We start from the raw sequence: 27,902 nt of genomic DNA, 5'->3' as shown, positions 1-27,902 counted from the left end.
AGATGGGTGCACACTGGGGTAGGGGGGCTTAATCTTGGGGTTCCCTGTCTACGCCAGGCATGTGGTTCCTCAGCAAGCATAGCCCTGCCTTGCTCTGCATCAAGGGCTCCTTATGCCCCGGGGGAGAGAACGCATTTTGTTTGGGGGACTTGGGACAAGTTCAGCAGAAACTCATAGTGAATAAGTTTCCTTCTGAAGTTGGGTGTGTGTGACAGACAGGGGGCCTTGCTTGGTCGACCTGAGCAGCTATGCTTTCTGTAATTTCAGTGGATAAAATAAATCTGGGGTAACTCTTGCTGCACCCTTCCGGACAGAGACTCCGTAGCCAACTGATCCCCTGCCTTGTCTTGTTAAAAGCTGTTGTGTAGTCCTCTGTCCTGGGCGGCTGAAGCCCAGCTTCCTGGCTCCCTTCCAGGCCCTGTTTTGCTCCTTTTCCTGCCCTTCTGAGAGAGGAGAGCAGCACAAAAGGTACTCTGTGTGTGGACAGGGAGCCCTTTTCTTCCAGGGCTGGCCTGTTCTGCCGTCTGCTTCCTGTTTAGCCAGGCAGCAGACCCAGATTGGATCCATTTGCTCCCCCACTTGCTGTGTTTATTTGAAGCCTTACAAAGTTGTGCAGCTGGCAGAAAATTAGATTCAGAGTTCTTGGCCCGCTGTGTCAGGCTTGTGAAATCCGGGAGAAGGGGAAGGCAGTGTGAAGGTCTGAGTTATGTAGGTATTCCTGCAACACTATCCCCTTCCATCTTGGGGGGCTGGATCCTTACTCCCGAGAAACTGGAACGTTGGTGGAAGTTCCATGACATCAGGGCAGCTCAGCCAGCAGGGGAGAGGGTGGGGCTGGCAGGCTTCGGCCAACGATGCCGCCTGGGCAAACCTAGACAGGCTACAAACAGCACCTCGTCCCCGTCTGGGAGGCTGAACAGTTTCTCCACCAGAGAAGCCTTTGCGGCTGTGTGTCTGGCCAGTGTGCAGAGATGGGGGGTCCTGCTTGGGGCATCCTCGGTTCCTCCCTTTTACTCCTCGGGGCCTTTTGGGGACTCGTGTGGGGCAGGCAGCAGATGGGCAAGCTTGCAGACAAGAAGCTGTGTGCCGACGCTGAATGCGACCGTGAGTCCCTTCGCCTCTTTTGTTGTGGAAGATTGGGGAGTGGGGAGGAAGCTCAGCAAGATGGGGGAAAGGGTGCCCCACAATTTGTTCCCAGCAGCCAGAAGTTTGGAACAGGAAAACCCAGGAGGGGAGAGGATTCGAATCCTGCTTGCTGTTTCTCCACAAGCATCTGGTTGGCCACTAGGGAAGCCCCTTTTGTCTTGACCCAGCAGGTATTGAAGAGCTGGGAAAAGGGTAAACCATTGGGGTCCAGAATACCTTCTCTGGGAGCAGATAGTGTGTTGGGCTTTATAAAAGTGCATGGGGTACAGTAATAATTTTTGCTCCTCTCCCCTAATACAAAGGCTGCCTCTTGCATAGCAGTCGTTGGGGGGCAGCAATGAGGAAAGGAGTGCTGTTGTCCTCCTGTCCTCTATGTTTCCATTAAAAGAAATGTTACTTGAAGGTATCTTTTTATAAGGCACTGAAATAAGACAGATATTTAATTGGGAAAGAACAGAGGCAGAAAGAAAAAAAGAAAGCAAAAGAAGAGAAAAATAATAAAGAGAAAAAGGTGTCTGGTTCTCTGTTCTGCAGCAAAATATAGTCTTCATTAACATTCAACCATTCTATCTTCTATAAACCCAATATTTTTTCAATCTTCAAATGCAGTTGTTACAAGTTCATTGTCTCTTTCATGCAAAAAGTCCATAAGAGGTATCCAGTCCTTAAGAAATGTCAGAAATTATTTTTCTCTAATGCGTCCTGCATGTTTCCTACGAAGCACCAGGGGGGACTTTCTGAGAGTAAGCTGTTCAAGAGCAGAACGGACAACCTCGCAAGGCGGTCGACTCTCCTTTGTTGGGGCTTTTCAAGCAGAGGCCAGAGGATGGTTTTATGATCCTTTCTCCCCAAAGGGAGCAGTGTAACAAGATTACATAAAGACAACTTTAAACGGCACTTTGGAGGCTGGGTTTAAAACCAGCTGTGTTGAAAACTTCCATTGGCCAAAAAGCCTGGACAAATCACTCCATTTCTATCCCACCTTTTTCTCCAAGGCGTCCATAGTGGCTTACAATATTTCTCCACTTTTTATCCTCACAACGACCCTGTAGGGTAGGTTCGGCTGCAAGACACAAGCATCCCAAGGTCACCCAGGGAGCTTGACCCTGGCTGAATGTGGATTCAAACTCTCGACTCCCTACGAAGAGTGAGGATGCTTCACTTCCCTTGGGGCAGAGAGCTTTCCAAAGCCATGGGGGAAGAGACTTGCAACTTCCCGCTTCCTCCAGTTGCAAAGGATTCCGTCCTTCGGTTTTACATTCCAACTTTAAAAAATAGCTCCTGAGCTTTGGTTTTCCTCTTCCCTCACGGTTCTTATTTCCTTGCGTGCCGTGGTGTTTTTTTATATACATTGTAAGCCCGTGGGGCAGAGACTGTCTTTTTGTGATTGTGGGCAAGCTGCCGCCATGGGAGCCTCTTTGCCTGAAGTCATAGCTGTCAAAGATTTGAAAATAAGGGATCAGCAGCCAAAATAAGGGATATTGCTATTGTGAAGAGTTACATACATTGGTAGGATTGACAGATGCTGTCAATCTGGCATGAGGCGGTTGTGGTGGCGCGGCGGCTGCTGAAGCACCGCCCTTCAGCACCCCTCCCCATCCCCTCCTCTTCCTCCTCCCTCAGGCCGTCTCCTCAGCTGCCACCACGGCTGCCGCCTCCGGCCTTGCGGGCGGTGTGGGCGAGAGTTTCTTTCCCTCCGTCCCCCCATCAGGCGGGGAAGTGCCTCTAGAACTCCTCGCGCCAGGACGACAGCGCCAATGCGCGCTCTCTCGCGCGGCAGAGGACCCCGAGCCGCTGCTTCCCTCCCGAGCCGGGCGAGCACGAAACCCGGGAAATTTAAGGGACAGCAATAAGGGACAGCAGCGGGACACGGCGCTGGGATAAGGGAGTTTCCCGCCAAATAAGGGACGGTTGACAGCTATGCCTAAAGAGAAGGGTACAGATGCTCCGATGTGGGCATGGCTTTCTGGGGGGGAGGAGAGGACAACCCTCCCCCAGACGCATCACGTGGATGCCATGTTCCTTTGGGATGTCAGGATCTCAGGCGGCCCCCTGTGCTTCTCCCCCCCCATTGCAGATCCCATCTCCATCGCGGTTGCTCTCCACGACTACATCGCGCCCGACTGCCGCTTCATCCACATCCAGAGGGGCCAAGTGGTCTATGTCTTCTCCAAGCTGAAGGGCCGTGGGCGACTCTTCTGGGGAGGCAGTGTGAGTAGCTGCCAGGGGGCGCCAGTTGGCCGTCAAATCGCGGCGTGTCAGGGGGTTGGGCTAGATGGCCACCGGGAACCCTGAAAACTGGGAATCAGTGAGCATGACCTGCGTTGTCCCAGCTCCTGGGTCCCCATAGCCGTTGCCCTGGGTTCGGATCCTGCTCCTGCCCCTGGCTGTATCCTTCCTGGTCCTTCTCCATGTGATGGGGCTGTGGAAACAGGGGCAATAAATAGTAGAGGATGATCTCAGAGAAAGCGGTTAAATTGTAAGGTAAAGGTGTTTTAAGCATGGTGTGCACCATATGGCTTGAACCTGCCTTACACGTACCACATAATACCCGTTCCAAACTTTTAGTGGCCTTTGGAACTCCCTGCCTATTGAACTTTTTGGGTCGCCTGCTAATAACATCATTTTGTTTAGACAGGCCTGTCCAGATGGTTTAGAAAGCAGTTGCAAGTTTAAATCTGCTATTAAGCCTATTGTTGGGATGCGGGTGACGCTGTGGGTTAAACCACTGAGCCTAGGGCTTGCCGATCAGAAGGTCGGCAGTTCGAATCCCCGCAACGGGGTGAGCTCCCGTTGCTCGGTCCCTGCTCCTGCCAACCTAGCGGTTTGAAAGCATGTCAAAGTGCAAGTAGATAAGTAGGTACCACTCCAGCGGGAAGGTAAACGGCGTTTCCGTGTGCTGCTCTGGTTCGCCACATGCTGGCCACATGACCCAGAAGCTGTACGCCGGCTCCCTCGGCCAGTAAAGCGAAGTGAGCGCCGCAACCCCAGAGTCAGTCACAACTGGACCTAATGGTCAGGGATCCCTTTACCTTTACAAAGCCTATTGTTATTCTTTAATCGGTTCAGAAGCCTAAGGAAAATCAACAACAATAATCTTATTGTTTTGTAAGCCGATTTCTGGTGTTGTTGTTTAATCAAGTGTTGTATAAATTTGATGAAAAAGCAAATAATTAAATCGCATGAAGGTGGCACTTCCCACAATAGCCAGCAGAGGGAGCCCCTTCTATGGGGAAAACGGACCCAGGTGTGTCCTGCTCCACCCCCTTTTTTTTTGGCACAGGTGCAAGGAGACTATTATGGGGAGCAGCCAGCCCGCCTGGGCTACTTCCCCAGCTCCGTCGTCCAGGAGAACCAGTACCTGAAGCCAGGCAAGGTGGAAGTGAAGACTGACGTAAGTTTGGGGTGACTTGGGGGGTGGGGTGGGAGGGGCACGGTGGGGAGAGTTCCCCCTTTTCCATGAAGGACCAGGTGCGCAGCCTGGGAGTCATTTTGGACTCACAGCTGTCCATAGAGGCGCAGGTCAATTCTGTGTCCAGGGCAGCTGTCAACCAGCTCCACCTGGTACGCAGGATGAGACCCTATCTGCCTGCGGACTGTCTCGCCAGAGTGGTGCATGCTCTAGTTATCTCCCGCTTGGACTACTGCAATGTGCTCTACATGGGGCTACCTTTGAAGGTGACCCGGAAACTACAATTAATCCAGAATTTGGCAGCTAGACTGGTGACTGGGGGCGGCTGCCGAGACCACGTAACACCGATCTTGAAAGACCTACATTGGCTCCCAGCACGTTTCTGAGCACAATTCAAAGTGTTGGTGCTGACCTTTCAAGCCCTAAACGGCCTCGGTCCTGTATACCTGAAGGAGCGTCTCCACCCCCATCGTTCAGCCTGGACGCTGAGATCCAGTGCCGAGGGCCTTCTGGCGGTTCCCTCACTGCGAGAAGCCAAGTTACAGGGAACTAGGCAGAGGGCCTTCTCGGTAGTGGCGCCCGCCCTGTGGAACACCCTCCCTTCAGATGTGAAGGAAATAAACAGCTATCCTATTTTTAAAAGACATCTGAAGGCAGCCCTGTTTAGGGAAGTTTTTAATATTTAATGCTGTATTCTTTTTAACACTTGATTGGGAGCCACCCAGAGTGGCTGGGGAAACTCAGCCAGATGGGTGGGGTATAAATAAAATATTATTATTATTATTATTATTATTATTATTATTATTATTATTATTCCATCCCTGAACCCTTTCCCTGCCTCCTCTCCTTGTCCACTGGGCCATGAGATGTGAAAAGCATGTGCCATGGGGCGGGGAGAGCAGCCCCCTACCAAGTGGGGCAGGTTGGAAGATTTGCATTTTGGGGTTCCCTGCCTAGGACGAATAATCTTCCTTTCTTTCAGAAATGGGACTTCTACTGCCAGTGACTCAAGGAGTGACACCCCAGCTCTCGTTCCCGGAGACCGCGCTAGCCTTGCAGGGTCGGCCGCCCGGGAGTCTCAAGTCTTCTCTGCCTAGTTCTGTCTAGATGCTGCTGTTTTATCCTACGTGGGCTTTGCAAGGAGGTGGGGGCTGCATCCTGCAGCCGCCCCTCAGTTGTAGATGAAGATGGGAGCTTCAATTGACACAACTGACCACTTCCGTCCCTGAAATAAAGTGCTTTCTGAGCAAAAACCGTACTAATATTTATTATTATTTATTAAACTTTTTATTAGATTTTCCATAGTGATAACACAAACCACAAAGCAAAATGATACACAAAAACAGAAAAAAGAAGAAAGAAAGAAAAAGGGGGGAACAATAAACAGATAAACAATAACAACAAACTTAATTCTTCACAAATCCAACCTTTTAAACATCTTGGTTGACTTCCTAAAATCCCTCCCTTCTGAGTTTCCTTGTAAGTAAAAGTAACAGCTTTCCAATATCATAATTAAACTAAAACAATTTCCAATTATAGTCCATCTTATTCACTTTTCTTAACATTCTAAATCCCATTTATTTAATTATAACTTCATTTAATCCTAGGCCTATTTTTGATCTCGAGAACAGAAGAGCACAAGAAAGGCCTGCTGGGTCTGGCCATTGGTCCTTCTAAGCCAGCATCCTATTGTGGGAAACCAGCAGTCAGGATTCGAACACAGGACCAATATTCTCACCTCTTGCCTTTTCCAGCAACGGGGGTTCAGAAGCATGGCTGCCTCCGAAGAATAGCGATCCTGGCTAGTCGCCATACCTAGCCCTCTCGTCCTCTGTGGATTTGTCCCATCCTCTTCTAAAGCCATCCGTGTTGGTGGCCCTTTGCTGCCTCCTGGGGGAGGGAGTTCCACAGGTTAACATAGCAGCAAGGATGGCTGCCAACATGGAGAGCTCCTGAACCCCACTTGCTCCCGTGCTCAGATCCTGATTGCTGCTTTCCCAAAACAAAACAACAACAAACCTCTGGTTACGTGAAACATATTCAGTAAACACACAAGACGTAACCGGCTGTACGTTTGAAAAAATAATATACAGTGGTACCTCGGGTTACATACGCTTCAGGTTACAGATGCTTCAGGTTACAGACTCTGCTAACCCAGAAATAGTACCTCGGGTTGAGAACTTTCCTTCAGGATGAGAACAGAAATCGTGCTCCGGCGACGTGGCAGCAGCAGGAGGCCCCATTAGCTAAAGTGGTGCTTCAGGTTAAGAACAGTTTCAGGTTAAGAACAGACTTCTGGAACGAATTAAGTACGTAACCAGAGGTACCACTGTATACTATTAATTGTATTGAATTGTCGATTTCAACAGAAAAAAGTAGACGATCCAGTGGATCAGTTCATTCTCTAATCAGTTTATCCATAAGATCCATATATGTGAAAGTGTCTATTCCACCTGTCTGTTCATAAAGTCCAACAATTCACACGAAAGGTTGTTGTAGTTCCACAGTTTACGCAAAAACTGATTGGAGAATGAGTGGATCTACTGGGTCTTCTACTTTTTTTGTTGAACTTTGAGTTTGTTGTTGTTGTTGTTTAGTCGTTTAGTGGTGTCCGCCTCTTCGTGACCCCCTGGACCAGAGCACACCAGGCCCTCCTGTCTTCCACTGCCTCCTGCAGTTTGGTCAAACTCATGCTGGTAGCTTCAAGAACACTGTCCCACCATCTCGTCCTCCGTCGTCCCCTTCTCCTTGTGCCCTCCATCTTTCCCAACATCAGGGTCTTTTCCAGGGAGTCTTCTCTTCTCCTGAGGTGGCCAAAGTCTTGGAGTCTCAGCTTTAGGATCTGTCCTTCCAGTGAGCACTCAGGGCTGATTTCCTTCAGAATGGAGAGGTTTGATCTTGCAGTCCATGGGACTCTCAAGAGTCTCCTCCAGCACTACAATTCAAAAGCATCCATTCTTCGGCGATCAGCCTTCTTTATGGTCCAGCTCTCACTTCCATACATCACTACTGGGAAAACCATGGCTTTAACTATATGGACCTTTGTTGGCAAGGTGATGTCTCTGCTTTTTAAGATGCTGTCTAGGTTTGTCATTGCTTTTCTCCCAAGAAGCAGGCGTCTTTTAATTTCGTGGCTGCTGTCACTCACAAGAACTTTGAGTTACTTCTGTTGAAATCTACAATTCAATACAATGAACAGTATATATTATTTTTTCAAATGTTCAGCTGGTTACATCTTGTGTGTTTATTGAACAGCTTTCCCAAAACAGGCGTCAGGTTGGCTTTTCTGATGTGCTTGGGAGTCCGACAACGGTCATTGCCCTTTGCTCATGCTCAGAGGCGCTCTTCCACCCGGAGTGCTGCATGCTGCGCCGTCACATCGGGGGACAGGCTGTGGGGCTGAGTCTCCAAAGTGAGCTGCGGTCTGCTGCCCTCGCCGAACAATTGCCTCGGGGGAGAGAACACAGAGCTGGGCATGGGCAGGTGCCAGCTGAGCCCTTTCTGCCTAGGAATGTAGGTCAACTCTCTTTCCCTGCTTGGCAGCAATTTGCTTCCCCTCCGCAGCCTGGCAGAGCCCCCCCCCCCGGGCTCCAGCCGCCGCCTTGACCCAGTTCCTGGGCCTTGGCAGAAGGCCTGGGTCACACCTGATGCCCCAATGCCCCCATGATGCCAGCACAATCGGCCAGTTTCTCAGGTGGTTGTGTCATGGCCCCATCAGGCTGGCATTGCCCCTGCCCCCTGGCTGGGATGCCCCCTCACCCCACTGCCTGTGGGGTGAGGGGGTCCAGAGGCTTCCTTCTCCTCCCTGCCCCCCCCGCTCCAGCCCCACCACTGCTCAGCTTTCCAAAGATCGCTATCTGCTCCACAAGCTGACGCACGTGAGCAAAGTCCGTGGCGCCACGGGATTAACAGAAGCAGGAGGCTGGCGCTTAGCCTTTGAACCAGAGGGGGACCCGGTGTAGTAGGGGGGGGCTGGTCATGTGCCAGAGGGACAAAAGCATTGGGGCGGGGGCGGGCAGACGATGCCAAGGTAGACAGCTCTCTGATTTCTCTGTCCTGGCACAGGGACGCAGAGCAGAGAGCGTCGTGCATTTATTGAGTGGGGGAAAAGCAGAAACACAGAGGAAACAAGAACAAGAGAAAAGGCCGCTGATAAAATAACAATAGACTTAAAATAGATCGGAACTCATGTCGGCTTTCTAAACCTCAGGGCAGAGGCAGAGGTCCTGAATGGGGTGACTGTGCCCCTGAAGAACCAGGAGCGCAGCCTGGGAAGTCATTCTGGACTCACAGCTGTCCATGGAGGCGCAGGTCCATTCTGTGTCCAGGGCAGCTGTCTACCAGCTCCATCTGGTACGCAGGCTGAGACCCTCCCTGCCCGCAGACTGTCCTGCCAGAGTGGCGCATGCTCTGGTTATCTCTTGCTTGGACTACTGCAATGCGCTCAACGTGGGGCTGCCTTTGAAGGTGACCCAGAAACTACAACTAATCCAGAATGCGGCAGCTAGATTTGGGACTGGGAGCGGCCGCCGAGACCATATAACACCGGTCCTGAAAAACCTACATTGGCTCCCAGTACGTTTCCGAGCACAATTCAAAGTGTTGGTGCTGACTTTTCAAGCCCTAAACGGCCTCAGTCCAGTATACCTGAAGGAGCGTCTCCACCCCCATCGTTCTGCCCGGACAATGAGGTCCAGCTCTGAGGGCCTTCTGGCGGTTCCCTCATTGTGAGAAGTGAGGTTATAGGGAACCAGGCAGAGGGCCTTCTCGGTGGTGGCACCTGCCCTGTGGAATGCCCTCCCTTCAGATGTGAGTTTTCATTAAAAGACATCTGAAGGCAGCCCTGTTTTAGGGAAGTTTATAATATTTAACGCTGTGTTATTTTTAACACTCGAATGGGAGCCACCCAGAGTGGCTGGGGAAACTCAGCCAGATGGGTGGGGTATAAATAAATTATTTTATTTTATTTTATTTTAGCAGGGGCCAGAAAAAGTGCAGTGAAAGCGTTTGTCAAGAGGCAGGGAGTTCCAAAATGAACAAATGTTGAAGGGGCATTGTGTGGCACCTGTGCCAGCTTTGCAGATTGGAGCAGTTGAGGGCCACACATGGAAGAAGGGGGTCTCTGAGGGAAACTGGTTTGCACTCAACTGGGCAGAAAAACCTTATCCATGCTCAGAGGCCGACAAGACCTGCGTCGTCTTCAAAGTGGCTTGCCAACGTCTCTGTTGACTATTTTAGCTAGCCATCCCCTGCACCCACGGCCACCTCGAATAGAGGTGCCCCCCCCTTTTCGGTGCCAGGAGCACAGACACGGGTGGCGCACAATACCCATTTCACAGAAAGAAGTGGCGAGGCTCAGACTCCCCCTGAAAAAAATAAACCGAGATAAAACGCAGACACACACACCAGCAGGTGGCAACTCCAGCCAGTTCCCCCCTTCCCACATGCCAATCCTGTGATTCCTGCATTGCAGGGAGGGTTGGACTAGATGACCCTGGGTGTCCCTTCCAACGCTGCAGTTCTGCGATTCTCTAACCCACTCTCATTTTAAAATAAAAGAGGAGGGTCAGGGGTTGTTGGCTGTTGCCAGGGGTCTGTGGGTCTCCCTCATCCTCCCACTGCCCTCCTGGGGGGCAGGGCTTGGGGGGGGTCTTCCCAGGGAGAGGAGATGTGGGTCAGCTGAAGGCGGCTTGGGTCTCGAGTGCGGTTTCCGGTAGCCGGCAGGAGGGAGTTCTCCTTTCGCTCAGAGCATTGCGCTCTCTGAGTGTCTGATTTACCTAGGCAGTTCTGGGTCGGGCCGGGAGGAGCTGTGGGAAACGGTGAGGACTAGGAAGCTGGAGCTGTTCTGAGCCTGTTTGCCCTGGACTGCACAACCCAGCTGCTCCCAGTTCTCCAGCGCATGGAAAACACACACCTTTCGCCGTGTCCATGACCTGACTGCCTTCAGAGAAGGAACCTGGAGCCAAACGCTTTAGGGAAGCTTTTAATGTTTGATGCATTACTGTATTTTAATAATAATAATAATAATAATAATAATAATAATAATAATAATAATAATATTTAAATCCCGCCCATCTGGCTGGGTTTCCTGAGCCACTCTGGGCGGCTTCCAACAGAATATTAAAATACAATAACCTATTAAACATTAAAAGCTTCCCTAAACGGGGCTGCCTTCAGATGTCTTCTAAAAGTTTGGTAGTTATTTTTCTCTTTGACATCTGGCGGGAGGGCGTTCCACAGGGCGGGTGCCACCACCGAGAAGGCCCTCTGCCTGGTTCCCTGTAGCTTTGCTTCTCGCAGCAAGGGAAGCGCCAGAAGGCCCTCGGAGCTGGACCTCCGTGTTTGGGCAGAACGATGGGGGTGGAGATGCTCCTTTGGGTATACTGGGCCTTTGAGGCCGTTTAGGGCTTTAAAGGTCAGCGCCAACACTTTGAATTGTGCTCGGAAACGTCCTGGGAGCCAGTGTAGGTATTTTTGTTGAAAGCCGCCCAGATGGGTGGGTATAAATAATAAATTATAATTATAATTATAATTATTATTATTATTATTTTGAATGTGCCTTAGCTGGCTCCTCACAACACCCCTGAAAGGCAGGCCCCCACCTCTCCTCCTTCAACTGGCGGAGGCGAGATCCAAACCCGGAGCCTTCCTGCTGAGGGAGGCTGCCCCAGGCCATAGAGCAGAATCATAGGACGGCAGAGTCGGAAGTGACCCCCAAGGCTCATCTAGTCCAACCCCAAGCAGACGCCCTCCCACTGAGCTAGGAATGCAGGATGTCCAAAAACCTGGCTGAGGGAACAGAGGGCCCTGGTGGAAGGGGCGGGGGCCAAGCAGCCTTGAGCCCCAGCGCCTTTCGGGTGGTGCTGTGGGTTAAACCACAGAGCCTAGGACTTGCCGATCAGAAGGTCGGCGGTTCGAATCCCCGTGACGGGGTGAGCTCCCATTGCTCGGTCCCTGCTCCTGCCAACCTAGCAGTTCGAAAGCACGTCAAAGTGCAAGTAGATAAATAGGTACTGCTCCGGCGGGAAGGTAAACGGCGTTTCCGTGCGCTTCTCTGGTTCGCCAGAAGCGGCTTAGTCATGCTGGCCACATGACCCGGAAGCTGTACGCCGGCTCCCTCGGCCAATAAAGTGGGATGAGTGTGCAACCCCAGAGTCGGCCACGACTGGACCTAATGGTCAGGGGTCCCTTTATCTTTACTTAGTTAGGATTCGCTGACCCCACAGCTCACGGTACTCCTCCGGCTGCCTGGGACTCAGAGACGGAAGACCCCAAATGAGCTGGCGCCTATTGCCCCCGCCCCCTGGACAGACAGAGTTTGGCTCATCTGTGTTCTCGGTGGGGCCAAGGTGGGCAGCTGTGATGGAGGCACCTTCTCGTTCGGTGGCCAAGGAGCAGCTGGAAGAGGAGAAGGTGGTGTTGGCACCCCTCTTTGGAAGAGAACCCCCCCCCTGGGCTGTCTGCCACCTGCCTCCCTCGACGGGGCACATGCGAGGGATAGGACGGAGGTCTCGTCTGCCTCGGCATCTGGATCAGACCCGCTTTCAGGGCCCAGGTGCCAATGTCCTAGGCTGGCCGGCTGGGTCCACCCTCCTTTCTACTCTTCCTGCCGGCCAAACCGGTTTGGCAGGATCCGGGAGCGCAGGCGGCGCCAGGGCCAGGCGAGTGCCCACCCCACACGGAAGAAGGCGCCTGGGCTAAGAACAGGAGCCTGCCGGATCAGGACAGTGTTCCCCCCCCCCGCCCCGGTCCAAGCTCCTGTTCTCACAGGGGCCCCAAGAAGGAGAGCCAGTGCTGGATCCAAGCGCAATAATGCGTCAGGGGAAGCCCAGGGTCAAGAAATAAGCTGGGGAGGCAAAGCCGAGTCCTTCTGACTCTTCCTCCATGAATTTGCACTTTCCTCTTTCAAAGCCATCAAAGTCCCCCCCCCCGGCCTCTTGTGGGAGGGAGTTCCGCCGTTTAACTCTGCGCTGCGTAAAGAAGCCCGTCCTTCAATTTATCCCGAACCTTCCAATCTTACCAAATAAGATTGTTAACCCGGTTTGGCCAAGGCCGGTGTGAACTCTGGGGGAAAGGGACCACGTCCAGACTTGCAGGGGGGGCGTTGGCGCCAGGGGGTCGTGCACAAAGTGTTTTGGACCGGAGGACCTCCTGCCCCCCGCCCCCCAGCTTCCCAATTTCCAGTAACGCCTCGGGTGTGTTTCCTGTTTTCGCTGGGATGCGCCGTCCAGGGCGCGCGCGCGGGGGGGGTGCTTTTCCCGGCTACTGCCTGATGCGCAAAGCAGGAAGACGCCCCCTCCAGAAAGAAACACATTGTCAGGAAGGGCATGTTTTCCATTTCAGAGAGACAAAGCAGGGAATGGGGGGGGGGGTTTGCAGGAGGTGGCAGGGAGCCTGGCTTCAGCCCACAGTGTCGCCCTTTACGCACGGCAGGGAGGGTGGGACTGGATGACCTCGGGGGTCCCCGCCCCCTCGACGATCCTGTGATTTCCTGAGGAATCCCTTCCCTCGAGCCACCTGAAGCGTGTTCATAGAATCGAGGAGTCGTGGGAAGGGGACCCCCGACGGTCATCTAGTCCCACCCTTGTTCCATGCTGGATCTAGGCTGGGGAGGGGGCTCGCCGCCCTCCCCGTCGAGGGCGGAGGCTGCCGCGAGGTGAGGGGGCAGGTACAGACCCCGCCCCCGCAAAGGGGCGTGTCCTCCTGGGCGGGGAGGCGTGGCCCCGACGAGGCGCTCCCCTCCCTGCCTGCCTGCCTGCCTGCGCCCGGGCGCACAGCCTGGAAGGAGCGTCCGCTGCCGCCGCCGCCTCTCCGCCCGCCCGCCCGCGCGCTTTCTGCGAGGGGACCCCGCGATGCCTCCGCAGGGCGAGTCTCTCCCGCCGGTGCCCCCGCGCCGCCCCCGCGAGCAGCGGCGCCTGCGGGGCCTCGAGTGCGTCCTGCTGGGCGACGGCGCCGTCGGGAAAACCAGCCTGGCGCTCAGCTACAGCACCAACGGCTTCCCCGCCCGATACGTCCCCACCGCCCTCGACCGCTTCTCCGGTACGCGTGCGATGCGCGGGGGTGGGTTGGGATGGATGACCTTTGGGGGTACCCTTCCCGCTCTGCGGGGACGAGCAAGAGCAGCGACGACACTGGTTCCCGGGAGGTTTTGGTTTTTTATCCGAGGAGGTCATTCTTCAGCTGCCATTGCAGGGGGTTGGGATGGATGACCTTTGGGGGTCCCCTAACCAACCGTGCAGGTCTGTGATTCCACATGGGGCGTGGCTAGTGCTCAGTGCGATGCCTGCTCAACAGCCAGAGGGCACCGCCAACGTTGCAGGTTTACCTGCTCCCCAAAGAGAGGCCCTGCCCGGAGCCCGGTTTGCAGGGGCTCCTGCAAAGCCTTTTTCGCGGGAGACCCCGGCAAGAGCCTCTTCCTGCTTGCCTCGTTTCGCCAGGAAAGATTTGCAGGCCTGGAATCGACCGCATCCAAGTTTTCCTTTCCTAGTTCCTACCTGGCGAAACACAAACTTTCATTTCACCAGAGTAGCCTCAGTCTGTGCGAACGCTGCCGGAGGAGATCTACGGATGACGCGGGGAATGCAAACTAAACAAATGACCTCAGAATAATAATATTAAATAAGTATAAAAGTGGATGGGGGTTGGCCTATATGATCGCTGGGGTGCCTCCCAAACTGCGACGCAGTGAATAACAAGAGGTTTTGCAACGGAGCATGGGTCGGGGATTGTTGAGTTGTGCTCCCCGCACTGCAGGAGTTGGGCTAGAATTTTATGATTATTATAAGTATTTTATTAGAATAACTTCATTCGTAAAGAGATGACCGGGGGTGGGGGATTAAAGAGTGAGTGGGAATGAAAAAGAAGAAGAAAATACTGTCACCATCCATTAATATGCAGGTGTGTATATTACAAATAATTACCAGTAAGCTAATATATTCTGCATAAACTCATTCCAGATACAGTAGAATTCTATTTATCCAAAGACCCTCTGCTTCTCCAGCCATGTATTAAGGGGAATTGTCTCTCTCCTTCCCATTCATCAATATCAGCCTCTGTTCCGGGTTCGAGTCCCGGTGGAGTCACCCAAAAAATCAATAAATCAATATCAGCCTCTAGGCTAGATGACCCTGGGGGGAGTCTTCAGAGGAGTCTGTTAAGAACCACAATTCTCCTTCTTCTGCCAGGGATCCTTGAGCTGCAACCCTTGTGTTCCATGGGGTTGGGCTGGATGACCTTTGGAGGTCCCTTCCGCCTCCAGTGCCAGGGAGACTGAGCAGGAAGGCGCTGGGCTCTGACTTCCACCTCTGGGCGAGGGAAAGCCCTGACGCTGTGTCTTGATCTGGGGCGGCTGGGTCTGTCTGCCTCCCCAACTCTGACCCCCCCATTTTTCTGTTTTGCCCCCCAGCTGTGGTGCAGGTCGACGGAGACCCCATCCGGCTGCAGCTGTGCGACACCGCAGGGCAGGTAAGGAGGCCGGACGGGATGGGCTGGAGACTGACCTGGACTTGGCACTTTGACCTGGCCCTTCCTAACGGTCCCTTGGGCCTTCTTGAGGTCTAGCAACTTGCTTTCTCGAATCTATTCCCGAGGGTTGCAAGCCTGCCGCTGAACCGCTTTCCCCTCCGTAAACGGCACAGCTGGCTTCCCCTCCCCGCAACCTGTAAGGGCAAAGGTGTCCCGGAGGCGAGAGGCGCAGGTGGGCTTTGCGGGGCCACATTTATTTGGGGCCCTTCTTTGCGCCTCCCGAATCTCTTTGCGCCTCCCGAATCTGGCTTGTGGGGAAACTGAGGAGGGTCGGCTCTGGTGTCCAGGGTCCTAATACAGACACGTAGATATTGATCCATTCTGGTTGTGATTGCAATTTGCCTTTGAAATAGACATATTGCTTAATTTTTACTTCTACAAAAAATAACAAACCTTTGTCAACACAAGAAATATAAGACAAGCTAGAAGACACCCAAATGCCCTGGTTAACACATCACCAATTACATGCCTTCTTAAACAATCCAGCAGTAAAATCAGCAGCAACTAGGCCCCTAACAACCTTCGAAAACTACCTCCTAACAACAAAGGGACACGGTAGAGGAATGGTATTCGCAGTATACAAAATACTACTACAAAATGCCACAAACTCCCTAGACGCAATCAAAAAACAATGGGAGGATGACATAGGCTATGAGATTAACCCCACTCAATGGACCAAAATGTGGTTTAGGTAAAGGTAAAGGGACCCCTGACCATTAGGTCCAGTCGTGGCCGACTCAGGGGTTGCGGCGCTCCTCTTGCTTTACTGGCCGAGGGAGCCGGCGTACAGCTTCCGGGTCATGTGGCCAGCATGACTAAGCCGCTTCTGGTGAACCAGAGCAGTGCATGGAAACGCTGTTTACCTTCCCGCCGGAGCGGTACCTATTTATCTACTTGCACTTTGACCTGCTTTCGAAGTGCTAGGTTGGCAGGAACAGGGACAGGGCAACGGGAGCTCACCCCATCACGGGGATTCGAACCACTGACCTTCTTTTCGGCAAGTCCTAGGCTCTGTGGTTTAACCCACAGCGCCACCCGCATCCCAAAATGTGGTCTAAACCCCCCTTTAAATCCATATCAACAAAGAGAGAAGAACTCACTCTGAAACTCACCTACAGGTGGTACCTAACACCAAGAAAACTAGCGCTAATACGCCCAGGAACCTCACCAAAATGCTGGAGAGGGTGCACCTCCACAGGCACATACGTCCACATGTGGTGGGAGTGCCCCAAAATCTAACTATTCTGGACAACAGCCATACGAGAAATAAGTAAAATAACCAAACAAGTATTAGAAACCACCCCAGAACTGGCATTACTAAACATCTTCCAAGACAATAATGCCCACTTACACCACAAAGAACTCATAACCCACCTACTTTCAGCAGCCAGAAACACCATAACCAGACACTGGAGAGACCTGTCAGGGGTAAGCATGGACCAATGGTACCAAATAGTATGGGAAACAGCCCTACTAGAAAAATTAACCAATAAACTGAAACTGACACGGGGACAAATAGAAGAAGACACCTTCACCCCGGTATGGCTCCCCTTTATCACATAGACAGCCCAACAAGACAACGATAAAAACCCACCAACAGCATACAGATCAATATGGTAAAGGTAAAGGGACCCCTGATCATTAGGTCCAGTCGTGGCCGACTCTGGGGTTACGGCGCTCATCTCGCTTTATCGGCCAAGGGAGCCGGCGTACAGCTTCCGGGTCATGTGGCCAACATGACTAAGCCGCTTCTGGCAAACTGATGGGGATGTGGGTGGCGCTGTGGGTTAAACCACAGAGCCTAGGACTTGCCGATCAGAAGGTCGGCGGTTCGAATCCCCACGACGGGGTGAGCTGCCGTTGCTCGGTCCCTGCTCCTGCCAACCTAGCAGTTCGAAAGCACGTCAAAGTGCAAGTAGATAAATATTTACCACTCCGGCGGGAAGGTAAACGGTGTTTCCATGCCCTGCTCTGGTTCGCCAGAAGTGGTTTAGTCCTGCTGGCCACATGACCCGGAAGCTGTACGCCGGCTCCCTCGGCCAGTAAAGCGAGATGAGCGCCGCAACCCCAGAGTCGGTCACAACTGGACCTAATGGCCAGGCGTCCCTTTACCTTTACCTATGTTTGCATATATGTTGGAAGCTGCCCTTCCTCCCTAGAAGGGAGTTGGCCTAGATGCCCGCCAGGGCACCCCCTCCCAGCCCTGCGGTTAGAATCAACGAGGGTCATCGTTTTCTGATTCACCGGCGCGCTTTAAACAGAGGTTGCCTGGCTGCCTGCCACGGATTCTCGAGCGGCGATTCCTGCCGTGTTGTGGGGGCTGGTCTAGATGACCCCTGGAGGGCCCCTCCCAGCTCTGCGGTTCCCTGGTTCGGTGCCCGCAGGGGTGCCAGCTTGCAGGGCGCCTCTCTCTCTCTCCTCACGGCTGCCCCTCTTTGCCCCCCCAGGACGAATTCGACAGCCTACGGCGGCTCTGCTACCCGAAGGCAGACGTGGTCCTGCTCTGCTTCAGCGTCGTGTCTCCCACCTCGTTCCAGAACATCTCTGAGAAGTGGCTCCCCGAATTGCGCCGCCACTGCCCCGCCACGCCCGTCCTGCTGGTGGGCACCCAGTCGGACCTGCGCCAGGACGTCAAGGTCCTCATCGCCCTGTCCCGGCGCCGGGAGAAGCCCGTGTCCCCCTCGGCCGCCCGCACCCTCTCCGCCAAGGCCGGCTTGCTGGGCTATGTGGAGTGCTCGGCCCTCACCCAGCACAACCTAAAGGAGGTCTTTGACACGGCCATCACCGCAGGGCTGCGCTGCGCCCGCGGCCCCCCGCCCAAGCCGCAGCGACGCAGCACTGCCAGCCGCATCCGGACCCTCTCCAAGGCCTGGTGGAGGAAGCACATCTGCCTGTCCTAGCGCCGGGTGCAATTCCCGCATGGCCTGACCCCTTCCAATGTGTTCGCCTGCAGACTGGACCAACTGAGGGGTGTAGGCTTTTGAGAGGGGCCAGGCTGGGCCAGCCTTCTTCGCAGGGACATCGGGCGGAATCTCGGCAGGGCCAAACAGATCTCGAAACGGATCCCAAAGACGTTTCCTCGTCTCCTAGAGGGACGTGGCCGGGTTTTCATTTAGCGACGCTCTGTTGGCTGGAGAGAGCGGATGCTTCTGAACGGCTGCGTTTGGTGTCCTGGTTGCTGGTCTCACTTTGGGGCATGTGGTTGGCAGCTGTGAGAACAGGAGGCTGGACCATTGACCTGATCTTCTCATGCTCTTGTGGAACCTCCAGCCCCAGAGGCAGTCTATCCGGATTCTTAAGTTCTGTGGGGGTATTTTTTGGCTACCGTGAGAACTGGACTTTATGGGCCACTGGCCTGATGCAGCAGCCAAGCTTCTTAAACGTTTTCATGGGACCTCCAGCTCCGGATGCAGTCTATCTGAAGAATTCTTAGGTTTTATGGGGTATTTGGCCCCTGTGTGGCTGGACTAGATGGGTCCCCTTTGGGCCTGATCCAGCAGCTGGGCTCTTCTAATGTTCTTGCGCTTCCCCCCCCCCTTGGGATTTGGGACCTTTAGCTCCCAGCCCCACTGAGAAGGGCCATATATTTGTAGACCCTGATATCTCTGGGGAGATGGGACGAGGTTGGGGGCAGATGCTTTGGGGAGGCTGTGGCTGGAGGCTTTGCCTCCCCACCCCCAAAAATAAAACTTCTGCACCTGGTTTAGCTGAGAGCGCGATGGAGCAGCCCCTTGCCCAGAGTGGGGGTGAGATGGGGTGACATTTTTTAAACCACTTGAATCTGAAAATTTTTTACAGTGGGAAAACTTTGTACAGTGGGAAGAGAACCCCCGCCCCCCCAGGGCCACCTAGTCCCAAGCCCCTGCAATGCAGCAATCACAGCAAACTTTGGTTCTTGGTTTCGGAAGGAGAATATTTCGGGTGGGGGGAAAGTTTCTGAAAACGAAAAGTTGTAGAGTGATTTTTTTACGCAATTTGTGCCTTTTCTCCTGAGTCGAAACCCAGGCCTTGAAACTGCAGTGTGTGTGTGTGTAGTGGACGCTCGGGTTGCGAATGTGATCCGTGCGGGATGCACGTTCGCAACCTGCAGCGTTCACAACCCTTCAGCGATTCTGCACATGCGCAAAGTGCGATTTAGCGCTTCTGCGCATGCGCGGCCGCTAAAATCTGGAAGTAACCCATTCCGGCACTTCTGGGAGGTTGTGGTGGTCCGTAACCTGAAAAAACGCAACCTGAAGCGTCTGTAACCCGAGGTATGACTGTATTTGGTCTGACCCAGGCATCACGGTCTGACTAGGACCAGGGTTCGAATCCTCGCTCGGCCACGAAGCTCCCCGGGTGTGACGTTGGGGGGTCAGCCACCTCCTCTCTCAGCCTGACCTACCTCACAGGGTTGCTGTTGCAGGGATTAAATGAGGATCGGGAGAACCAAGTATCCTGGGATAGAGGGGGATGGAGAGGCAAGAAAAGAATTAATAATAAAACCCCAAGTTGCGCCCCCAATAAAATCCTGTGAGACAACCTGACGTCTGAGCCCTGTTGCGCCCCCCTTGCAAGGAGGCAGGTGGAAATGTGCTTTTGGGGGGGGGGGAATTCCCCCACCTGCCCATTTTCTCTTTCCAGGTCCTCGTTTTTCCAGCAAAACTTTCCCTCCTTCCCCTTCATTTCTCTTTCCATGGGGAAAAAATAAAATAAAATCCTGGGAATTGGGAACTGCTTTCTCTTTTTTTCCATTTCCTGTTTCTCCTGCTCCCCCCTCCACCTGTGTCCTTCCTGAAAAGCAGTTTTTTTTTTGCAAGCTTGAATTCTCCAGCCTCCTGGCTGCAAAGGGGGAGGGGGAAGTCTGCTTTGTAGTTCTCAGTGCAATCGCCTCCCCCTCCCCAAAAAATACCACCCCACACACATACAGGAATTTGGAAAATTACAGAAGGTGACGGGTTTTCAATTTTGCTGCAACGCAGAGATGAAATGCGCGCTGCTGCTTTTCTTTCTGGGGGGGGGGTCAGAGAACAGCCTCCCCCCTTGCAACAAAAATCTCTAGGTTGCATTTGCACAGGAGGATTTCTGACTTTTTTGTGGGCGGTGGGGGGGGGGAGATCCCTTTGAAGTATTTTCCCTCGATTAAAAATAAGCTGTTTACTTTCTTCTCCTGTGTGAATGCCTGCTTTGCGTCTGGTCCCCCCCCCCCCCGGGGGTCAGAGGCGGAAGGGAGGAAAGGGACTTGGGGTTTCACCCCCCAAAAAAGGGGGGGGCAGGAAGAGAATCACATGCTCCACCTGAAGCCCCTTGGAGAAAACCTTGGGGCAGAAATGCAATAAATGAACAATGAGTAAAGATGTATTTTTGTTTCTCCCTCATTCAGCTAGAAGCAGCATGACTTGGGCCAGAGTTGGCTGGGACCCCATGAGCCATCTAGTCTGACCCCCTTCAATGTCTCTATGTGATACAGAGATGGATTTTGTGTGTATGTCCTGGGCCCAGTTTCTGTCTCTGTGATTCCCCAATAGCCCCCACTCCCCCCCCCAATGTTTTGTCATGGTTCCCCTTTCAATATGACCCCCTTCCAGACAGAGCGCCCCCTTTTGCCCCTCTCTCCAAATCCCAGAGACAGAGGCGATGGTTCTAACCCAGAGGTTTCCAACGTTGTGCCCTCCGGATATGCCTGGACCACAAGTCCCATCATCCTTGACCACTGGGGCTGATGGGAGCTGGAGTCCCAAAAACCTCCGGAGAGGGGGGGGGCTGCTGTCCCCGCCACCTCGGCTGCCCTCTGCTCCAGCTAATTTGGTGAGTAGGGAAAATGTACTCTGCACGTGCTCAGAGGCACCCGAGCTTTAAAAGAGCGGCTTCATGTCCCTGGGCTGCACTTTGGCCTTCGTGGCAAGCCTGGGCCTGTTAATATTAACAGGAAGGCAGCGGACATGTCAGCCTCGCTTGCGCCCTGTTCTCCGCTGGGGCTCCTCTGAGAAGTTGCTTTTCCTGCCCCCAGAGGCAGAATCTTCGGCTGGGAGACGCTGCCTCAGGCCAGGCGATTGGGGGAAGCAGCCAGAAAAGGGGTAAGAAGGGAACAGAAACCTGGGAGGCTGGCAGGCCTGCCTGCTTTCTCCTCCCTCCTGGCTTAGGCGCCTTCTTTTGATAGACACTCATGGAATCGTAGAGTTGGAAGGGGCACCCAGGGGTCATCCAGCCCAACCCCCTGCAATGCAGGAATCTCAGCTGAAGAATCCCTGACCGATGGCCATCCAACCTCTGCTTAAAAACCTCCAAGGAAGGAGATTGCACCACCTTCCGAGGGAGCTGGAAGCCAGAGCTATTCCTTCCTTCCTTCCTTCCTTCCTTCCTTCCTTCCCCTTCCTTCCTTCCCTCTTCCTCCCTCCCCCTTCCTTCCTTCCCTCTTCCTTCCTTCCTTCCTTCCTTCCTTCCTTCCTTCCCTTCTTTCTTTCTTTCTTTCTTTCTTTCTTTCTTTCTTTCTTTTCTCTCTCTCTCTCTCCACCTCCTGCTTCCCTCCTGCCTGCCTCCCTCGCCTCTTCCTGGGGGTTTTCCGGAGCCTGGGCTCCAGGCCCACAACCTGGCAGCCGCCCCACCCTGCTCTGTGGGGCAGAGGGAGGCTGAGAGCCTGCAGGCCTCCTCCTCTTTGGCGAGGGCAGCCAGTGCTTCTTGGGTGCCCGCCTGCCTCTTGCCCACCACCCCTGGCACCTTCCCTTCCCTGCTGCAACCTGCCCAGCTGCCGCCATCTTATCGGGGCATCAAAGGCGGCCTGCTGGCACACAGCCCGGCCTGCCAGCAGGCGCTGGATGAGGCCCAGGAGTCCTTGGGACTTTGCCCTAAGGGGTGTGCCCAGCTGTTCCACCGGATGGGGTGAAAGGGGCAGACCTCTTCCCCCTGAGCATGTGCAGAGTGCATCTCTTGATGACGAGGCAGGGCAAGCTGCAGGCGGGCCCGGATCTCCTTCCTCGTCCCATTATTAAAGAGGGCAACATTGGCATTAGAGTTTAGACTCGTTGGATGGTAGAGTCAGGAGCGGACCTCCAAGGGCCATCTAGTCCAGCCCCTCCAAATGCAGCAATCGCATTTCAACTGGAAGCGGGGCTCAGCGACGCCAGGCTTCACTTTGCCATCTTTTGTCCCGTGGGTTACAAACCGGTCGGACAGTATAACGCGGCACGGAAAGAAAAAGTGAGTGCCTCTGAGCGCGTGCGGAGTGCACTTGCCTCGCCACTCAAACCGCAGCCAGTTGGAGGCAAGCAGACACCTGCCCTGGGGGTGCTACAACCTGGTCAGAGCCTGCAAAGAGAGGGGGGCCAGTCTAGGCGATGATCAGCCATGTTGGGGGGGGCAACCAGCCTGGGTCCCCTGGAGCGCCCCCCTTTCCTCAGCCCCACATTCTCCGGGATGGGGGAAGCTCTTGGCCTGAGGCCTCCTTCCTGCCAGGCGGGGGTTCGACTAGATTCCAATTCCTGGGTTCTGGAGCGGCTGTGGCTGCAGGACTCCTGGGTCCTCTCCCGGACTCCTGGGTCCTCTCCCTGCCCTCATTCTCCAGGGCTGGCGGGCTCCTTAACTGGCCCCACCCTGCTGCAGGATCTAACTTGATATGGGGGGGGGCAGGAGGAGGAGGAAGGGCCCAAGTTGCACCCTCCCTGCCCATCAGCACCCGCAGGGGGCGGCTGCCGGCTTGGCAAGGACAGACTGTTCCTGCTGGAGCTGGCGCTCAGCTTGGCCTCGCCCACCCCCCCACCTGTGGGCCTCGCAGGGAAGGCGTGTAGGGGCTTGCATGGCGGGGGGGGGAAGGGAGAGAGATGGAGGAGAGAGGAAAAACTTGGGGTGGGGGGAGCAGTTGGGTTGCCTTTCAACTGGGCACGGAAAAGGGTTTGCCAAGTTGTGCCAGCAGGGGTGCCCTGGACGCACCTTGGGCTCTTCGAAAGCTAAGATCCTGGAGCCACAGACTTGCAGGCTTGGAAGGGACCCCCAGGGGACATCTAGTCTAAGCCCCCGCAAGGCAGAAATGCATCCAGGACAGATGGAGAGGTCGGCCGCATGGGTGGGGGCTGTGAAGAAAAAAAAGGCAAATTCCATGCTGGGGATGCTTGGAAAGGAATTGGGAATAAAACGGATGCATCTCTGCCGCGACGTCATTGGCAGTCCTGTGCTTGGTTCTGGGTGCCTCGTCTCAAAACGGAGATCGAAGAGCTGGAAAAGGTTTCGAACATGATCAAGGAAGGGAGGGAGTTGCTGTGGCATCATTTGGGACTTTGTAGTTTGGAGAAGAGCTAAAAGGCAAAAGGTTTTTCAGAATATGCCTGGGGGGAGGGCATTGTTGTTTTTTAGTTGTGTCCGACTCTTCGTGACCCCCTGGACCAGAGCACGCCAGGCACTCCTGTCTTCCACTGCCACCCGCAGTTTGGTCAAACTCATGCTGGTAGCTTCGAGAACACTGTCCCACCATCTCGTCCTCTGTCGTCCCCTTCTCCTTGTGCCCTCCATCTTTCCCAACATCAGGGTCTTTTCCAGGGAGTCTTCTCTTCTCATGAGGTGGCCAAAGTCTTGGAGCCTCAGCTTCAGGATCTGTCCTTCCAGTGAGCACTCAGGGCTGATTTCCTTCAGAACGGAGAGGTCTGATCTTCTTGCAGTCCATGGGACTCTCAAGAGTCTCCTCCAGCACCAGAATTCAAAAGCATCAATTCTTCGGCAATCAGCCTTCTTGATGGTCCAGCTCTCACTTCCATACACCACTACTGGGAAAACCAGAGCTTTAACTATACGGACCTTTGTTGGCAAGGTGACGTCTCTGCTTCACCTTGCAGAGGGGAGGAGGGCATAGAGAACAGTTTTTCTTGAAACCCAAAACTCGTGGGCACGCAGTGAAGATTCAGGACAGATAAAAGTCTTTCTTCGAGCAGCCCAGGGTTAATCTGTGAAACTCCTTTCCACAGGAGGCAGGGATGAGAACCAACTTGGATGTCTTTAGAAGAGGACTGGACAAATTCACAGGGGAGGAGGTAGAACCAGGTGGGCCCTTGGCCTGACCCAGCAAGCAGGCTCTTGGGATGCCCTTACGCCACAGGGGCATCAGCGCCAGAACAGCTCCAAGCATGAATCAGCCGTGAATTTCACAGGGCACCAGAGCTCCAGGCTGCCCTCTCCTCCAGCTTCAAGGGCCTTTCCCTGCCTGCAGGGAGGGCGTCAGAGGAGCCAGCCATCCCAGTCTCCCTGTGGGTCCTTTCCCTCCCAGGTCGGGTGAGAGGGATTAGCTGTTCCTCCTCCCGGTGCCAGGCTTTGGCTGGGTGAACCCGCTTCCTTGTGATCAAGTTGGCAAGAACAGCCGAGCCAGTTCTTTGTCCGCCGGTCTCTGGAGGAGCCTCTGCCTGTTTGCCCGTCTTTGGGAAGAGGCTCTGGATCGGGGCCGGCGACTCGTTTGCGCTCCAGGGTGTGATCCTGGTCAGGTTGGAACCCCCAGGGAGATGGGCAGGACCCCCAGGGAGACAGAGGGAAGGGTGTGCGCTTTTGCAGGCTGGCTTCTCCTGGTGGCACATGGTGGATCAGCGCTGTGCCACCAGGCCTGGCATGCTTCTGTCTGGTCAGCTGCCCAGATGCATTGTGGATTGGCCGTTATGGGGGGGGGGGAGCAGGATGAGTGCCGGGCCTGACCAAGGGAGAAGAGAGCAGGACTAGGACGTCCCTTGATCTGGACACTCGATTCTGCGGATGTAGCCGAGAATAGCCTTCGCTTGTTTTGCTGTTGCATCACAATTTTTGCCAACCAGGACAGCAAAGCAGTCTTGCTAGGTTCATAAGCACATGTGTTTCACCCATTCATCCCCAAAGGGTCTGGGTAGAATTCAGACCTGCTAAAACTTTCCCCTTTATCATGTACATGAAATTTATTACGGTCAGAGACCAGCTTGAGAAACACAAATGGAACTACAATCCCAACAGCAAAACAAACATTTAAAACAATATACAACAATGGATTTTAAGTTTAGAAGTGCGAAAGGCATATAAACACATAAAAACATTAAAATAGAGAAAGGACCCAAAGTCGCCCGTGGATCCGGGTTTGGGAATTTTCTTAACAAACTAGATTGAATCGTGGGGTGGTCTGTGCCTACAGATCTGTGCGCAGAATCTGGCGACAATCCGGATTGTCTTGTGGTTTCTCTGTCTGTACAGTCCTTGTACCCCCCCATGCCAGCAGCTTTGTGGGCATCTGGGAAAGGTGACGAGGGTGCTATTGGACCCATGGGCGCCCTGTTGGCTACCCCTGCTGGAAAAGAAGCTGGAATAATAATGAAGGAAGGGCCTCTGATGACCTGGAGAACTCTGTCACTGAATCCCAGGTGTGTGCGGATTGCTTGGAAGGATGAAGGGGAAAGGCACTCTGCAACAGCTCAGAGGCACTCTTGGTATGTTCTGGACAGGGCTTGATTTCCTCAAGAGAGAGACGGGATCTGAGGCAGTTAACAAGTCCAGCTTTGCTCCTTTGCTTGGAAGGATGAAAGGGAAAGGCACTCTGCAGCAGCTCAGAGGCCCTCTTGGTATGTTCTGGACAGGGCTTGATTTCCTCAAGAGAGAGACGGGATCTGAGGCAGTTAACAAGTCCAGCTTTGCTCCTTTGCTTGGAAGGATGAAAGGGAAAGGCACTCTGCAGCAGCTCAGAGGCACTCTTGGTGTGTTCTGGACAGGGCTTGATTTCCTCAAGAGAGAGACGGGATCTGAGGCAGTTAGCAAGTCCAGCTTTGCTCCTTTGCTTGGAAAGATGAAAGGGAAAGGCACTCTGCAACAGCTCAGAGGCACTCTTGGTATGTTCTGGACAGGGCTTGATTTCCTCAAGACAGAGGCAGGATCTGAGGCAGTTAGCAAGTCCGGTTCTGCTCTTTGAGGCTCTGAATTCCAGGCCCAGGTGAGGGGCTTGCGTTTGCATGGTGCTGATGGATCTCTGCCCATGCTCAGGGGTCCTTTCTTCGTTTTTTACTTTGCATTTCACCGCACTCATATTGGGCACTGAAAACATTTTCCTGGACAGGTGCTGGTTCTTGTAGGCCAGTTCTGGACCTATAACCAAGAACCGCGGAATCGGGAGGGAGCCCAAGGGCCTTGCAACGCAGGGATTTGCAGAGCTGGGAGAGAAGTTGGGAAAGAGCCTTTCTGGGAGAAGGAAGGAGGAGAAGGAAGTGGGGAAGGGTGCAGCAGGCCCCAGAAGAACCCCCACGCTCTGCAAGCTCAGAGAAGTTCCTGCCCTGGTGTTACAAAAAGAGAAAAACAGTCTGTTTTTGGCTCCAGGCCTCTTCGGCTTTTGCAACAGGGGATGGAGCAACTAGTGGCTGTTTCTTCCTGGGACCTCCAGGCAAGTTCCTGACCCAATTTATTACGCAAAGCTAACTCAAGGCTACCACCTCCTGCAGGAAGAGGGCACTGCAAGCCGGCGAGTTTTCCCCATAGAATCATGAAACTGGAAGGGACCCTGCGGGTCGTCTAGCCCAACCCGCTGCGATGCGCCTGCTACCGGGGGCACATTCCTTGCCGAAAAAGTACTCCTTGACTTGGAAGCACGCAGAGGGAGGGATGTGTTGAATCCAATATGGTGGAAAGCCGCTTTGCGTACGCTCAGAGGCAGCTTCCTTCTCCAGATTCCCGGAGAATAAGGCCATTGAAGGCGATACACAACCTCTGGGATAATAATAATAATAACAACATTAATAATAATTGCCAGTTCTGTCTAGTCCATCAATTTTTCGTGCCATGATCCTTTAGCTGGGGTTTTACGTGGGTGTTTTTTCAAGAGTCCTTTTATTTATACCCCGCCCTCCCCAGCCAAAACCGGGCTCAGACATCAACATCAGATATATAACATATTACCATAAAATCAAGCAATCAATTTAATCACATCCTCAGGCCCAGACGGGGGGGGGGGCATATGGGCCACTTGTCCCGGGCCTCCGATTCCAAACGGGGGCCTCGGTCAGAATATTTATATTTTCCATTTTGTCTTTATATGCAGATACGGTTCAAGCCTTGAAATAAAATTATTCGTCAGCATAACTTTTGTGAAAATTATTTACATAATTATTTATAAGACTTCAGTTACCCCCAGGGTAAAAAAAGGGGGGCACTTTATCCACCTGGCCTGGGCCTCTGCCTGCCCCTGCACATCATAAAGTCAAAAATGCCGTCATGTGTATGCATGGAAGCAGCAAAGCGCGACCCACGCATGCACAGTCGCGTCTTACGCTCGCTTCAGGATGCGAACGGGGCTCCAGAACGGATCCCGTTCGCATCCAGAGGTACCACTGTATTCTTTTATTTGGACTTTGTTACTTGAACCAACCTGAAGATGCGCTCATTTTATTTTATAGGTTTTGTTTTCCATCCGTAACAGTTTTACACACACACACACACATTTCTGTTTTACAATTTAAAATATTCATTTAAGCAACCTTAAAATATCAATTGCTTCCCTTCTTTTCTTTCCATGGTTCATTTTGCATAACATAAATCCCCTCATATTATATATAAACCAAACCATTCAGTATTCCATTATTACACCCATCACAACTTATTCACGCTGCTGAATTTATCTTAATGCTGCCGACGTTTTCAAACGTACACAATCCCCCCCATATATTCAATAAACGTTTTCCAATCTTCTTTAAACATACGTTCTTCTTGTTTTCCACATTTTAAACTTTGTCCGTCGTCATACACTGCAATGTAACACATTGCAAAATGAAACGGTGATAATAAAAGCCGAAAACGGAAAGAGCCCGCGCCAGCCATTCATTCATCCATCCACCCAGGGCTGCACTTCGACCGCCGCGTCGCCAGG

At 53.3% G+C, this 27,902-nt stretch overlaps 2 protein-coding genes and 1 long non-coding RNA gene across 4 annotated transcripts in view; 2 read left to right on the top strand and 1 right to left on the bottom strand.

Moving 5' to 3' along the window:
- LOC128420240 (uncharacterized) overlaps positions 1–27,902 on the bottom strand; it is a 241,864-nt gene that overhangs the window by 20,996 nt on the left and 192,966 nt on the right. The gene's annotated exons all lie outside the window — the stretch shown is intronic.
- On the top strand, positions 115–5,573 carry MIA (MIA SH3 domain containing). Of its 2 annotated transcripts, XM_053401801.1 has the most exons (4): positions 115–1,104; positions 3,224–3,357; positions 4,430–4,540; positions 5,541–5,573. In XM_053401801.1, the coding sequence occupies exons 1-4, from the start codon at positions 972–974 to the stop codon at positions 5,562–5,564; spliced, it is 402 nt and encodes a 133-aa protein (XP_053257776.1). In that variant the 5' UTR covers positions 115–971; the 3' UTR covers positions 5,565–5,573. The 2 variants fall into 2 exon arrangements, with proteins under 2 accessions (XP_053257776.1, XP_053257775.1); XM_053401800.1 differs by lacking the exon at positions 115–1,104 and having other exon boundaries at positions 2,602–3,357.
- Positions 13,305–18,825, top strand: LOC128420232 (rho-related GTP-binding protein RhoU-like). The gene is made up of 3 exons (XM_053401802.1): positions 13,305–13,597; positions 14,964–15,022; positions 17,530–18,825. The coding sequence occupies exons 1-3, from the start codon at positions 13,411–13,413 to the stop codon at positions 17,980–17,982; spliced, it is 699 nt and encodes a 232-aa protein (XP_053257777.1). The 5' UTR covers positions 13,305–13,410; the 3' UTR covers positions 17,983–18,825.

The sequence above is a fragment of the Podarcis raffonei genome, chromosome 8, assembly GCF_027172205.1.
Source record: "Podarcis raffonei isolate rPodRaf1 chromosome 8, rPodRaf1.pri, whole genome shotgun sequence".
NCBI lineage: Eukaryota > Metazoa > Chordata > Lepidosauria > Squamata > Lacertidae > Podarcis > Podarcis raffonei.
This window is presented reverse-complemented; position numbering and strand designations above follow the sequence as displayed.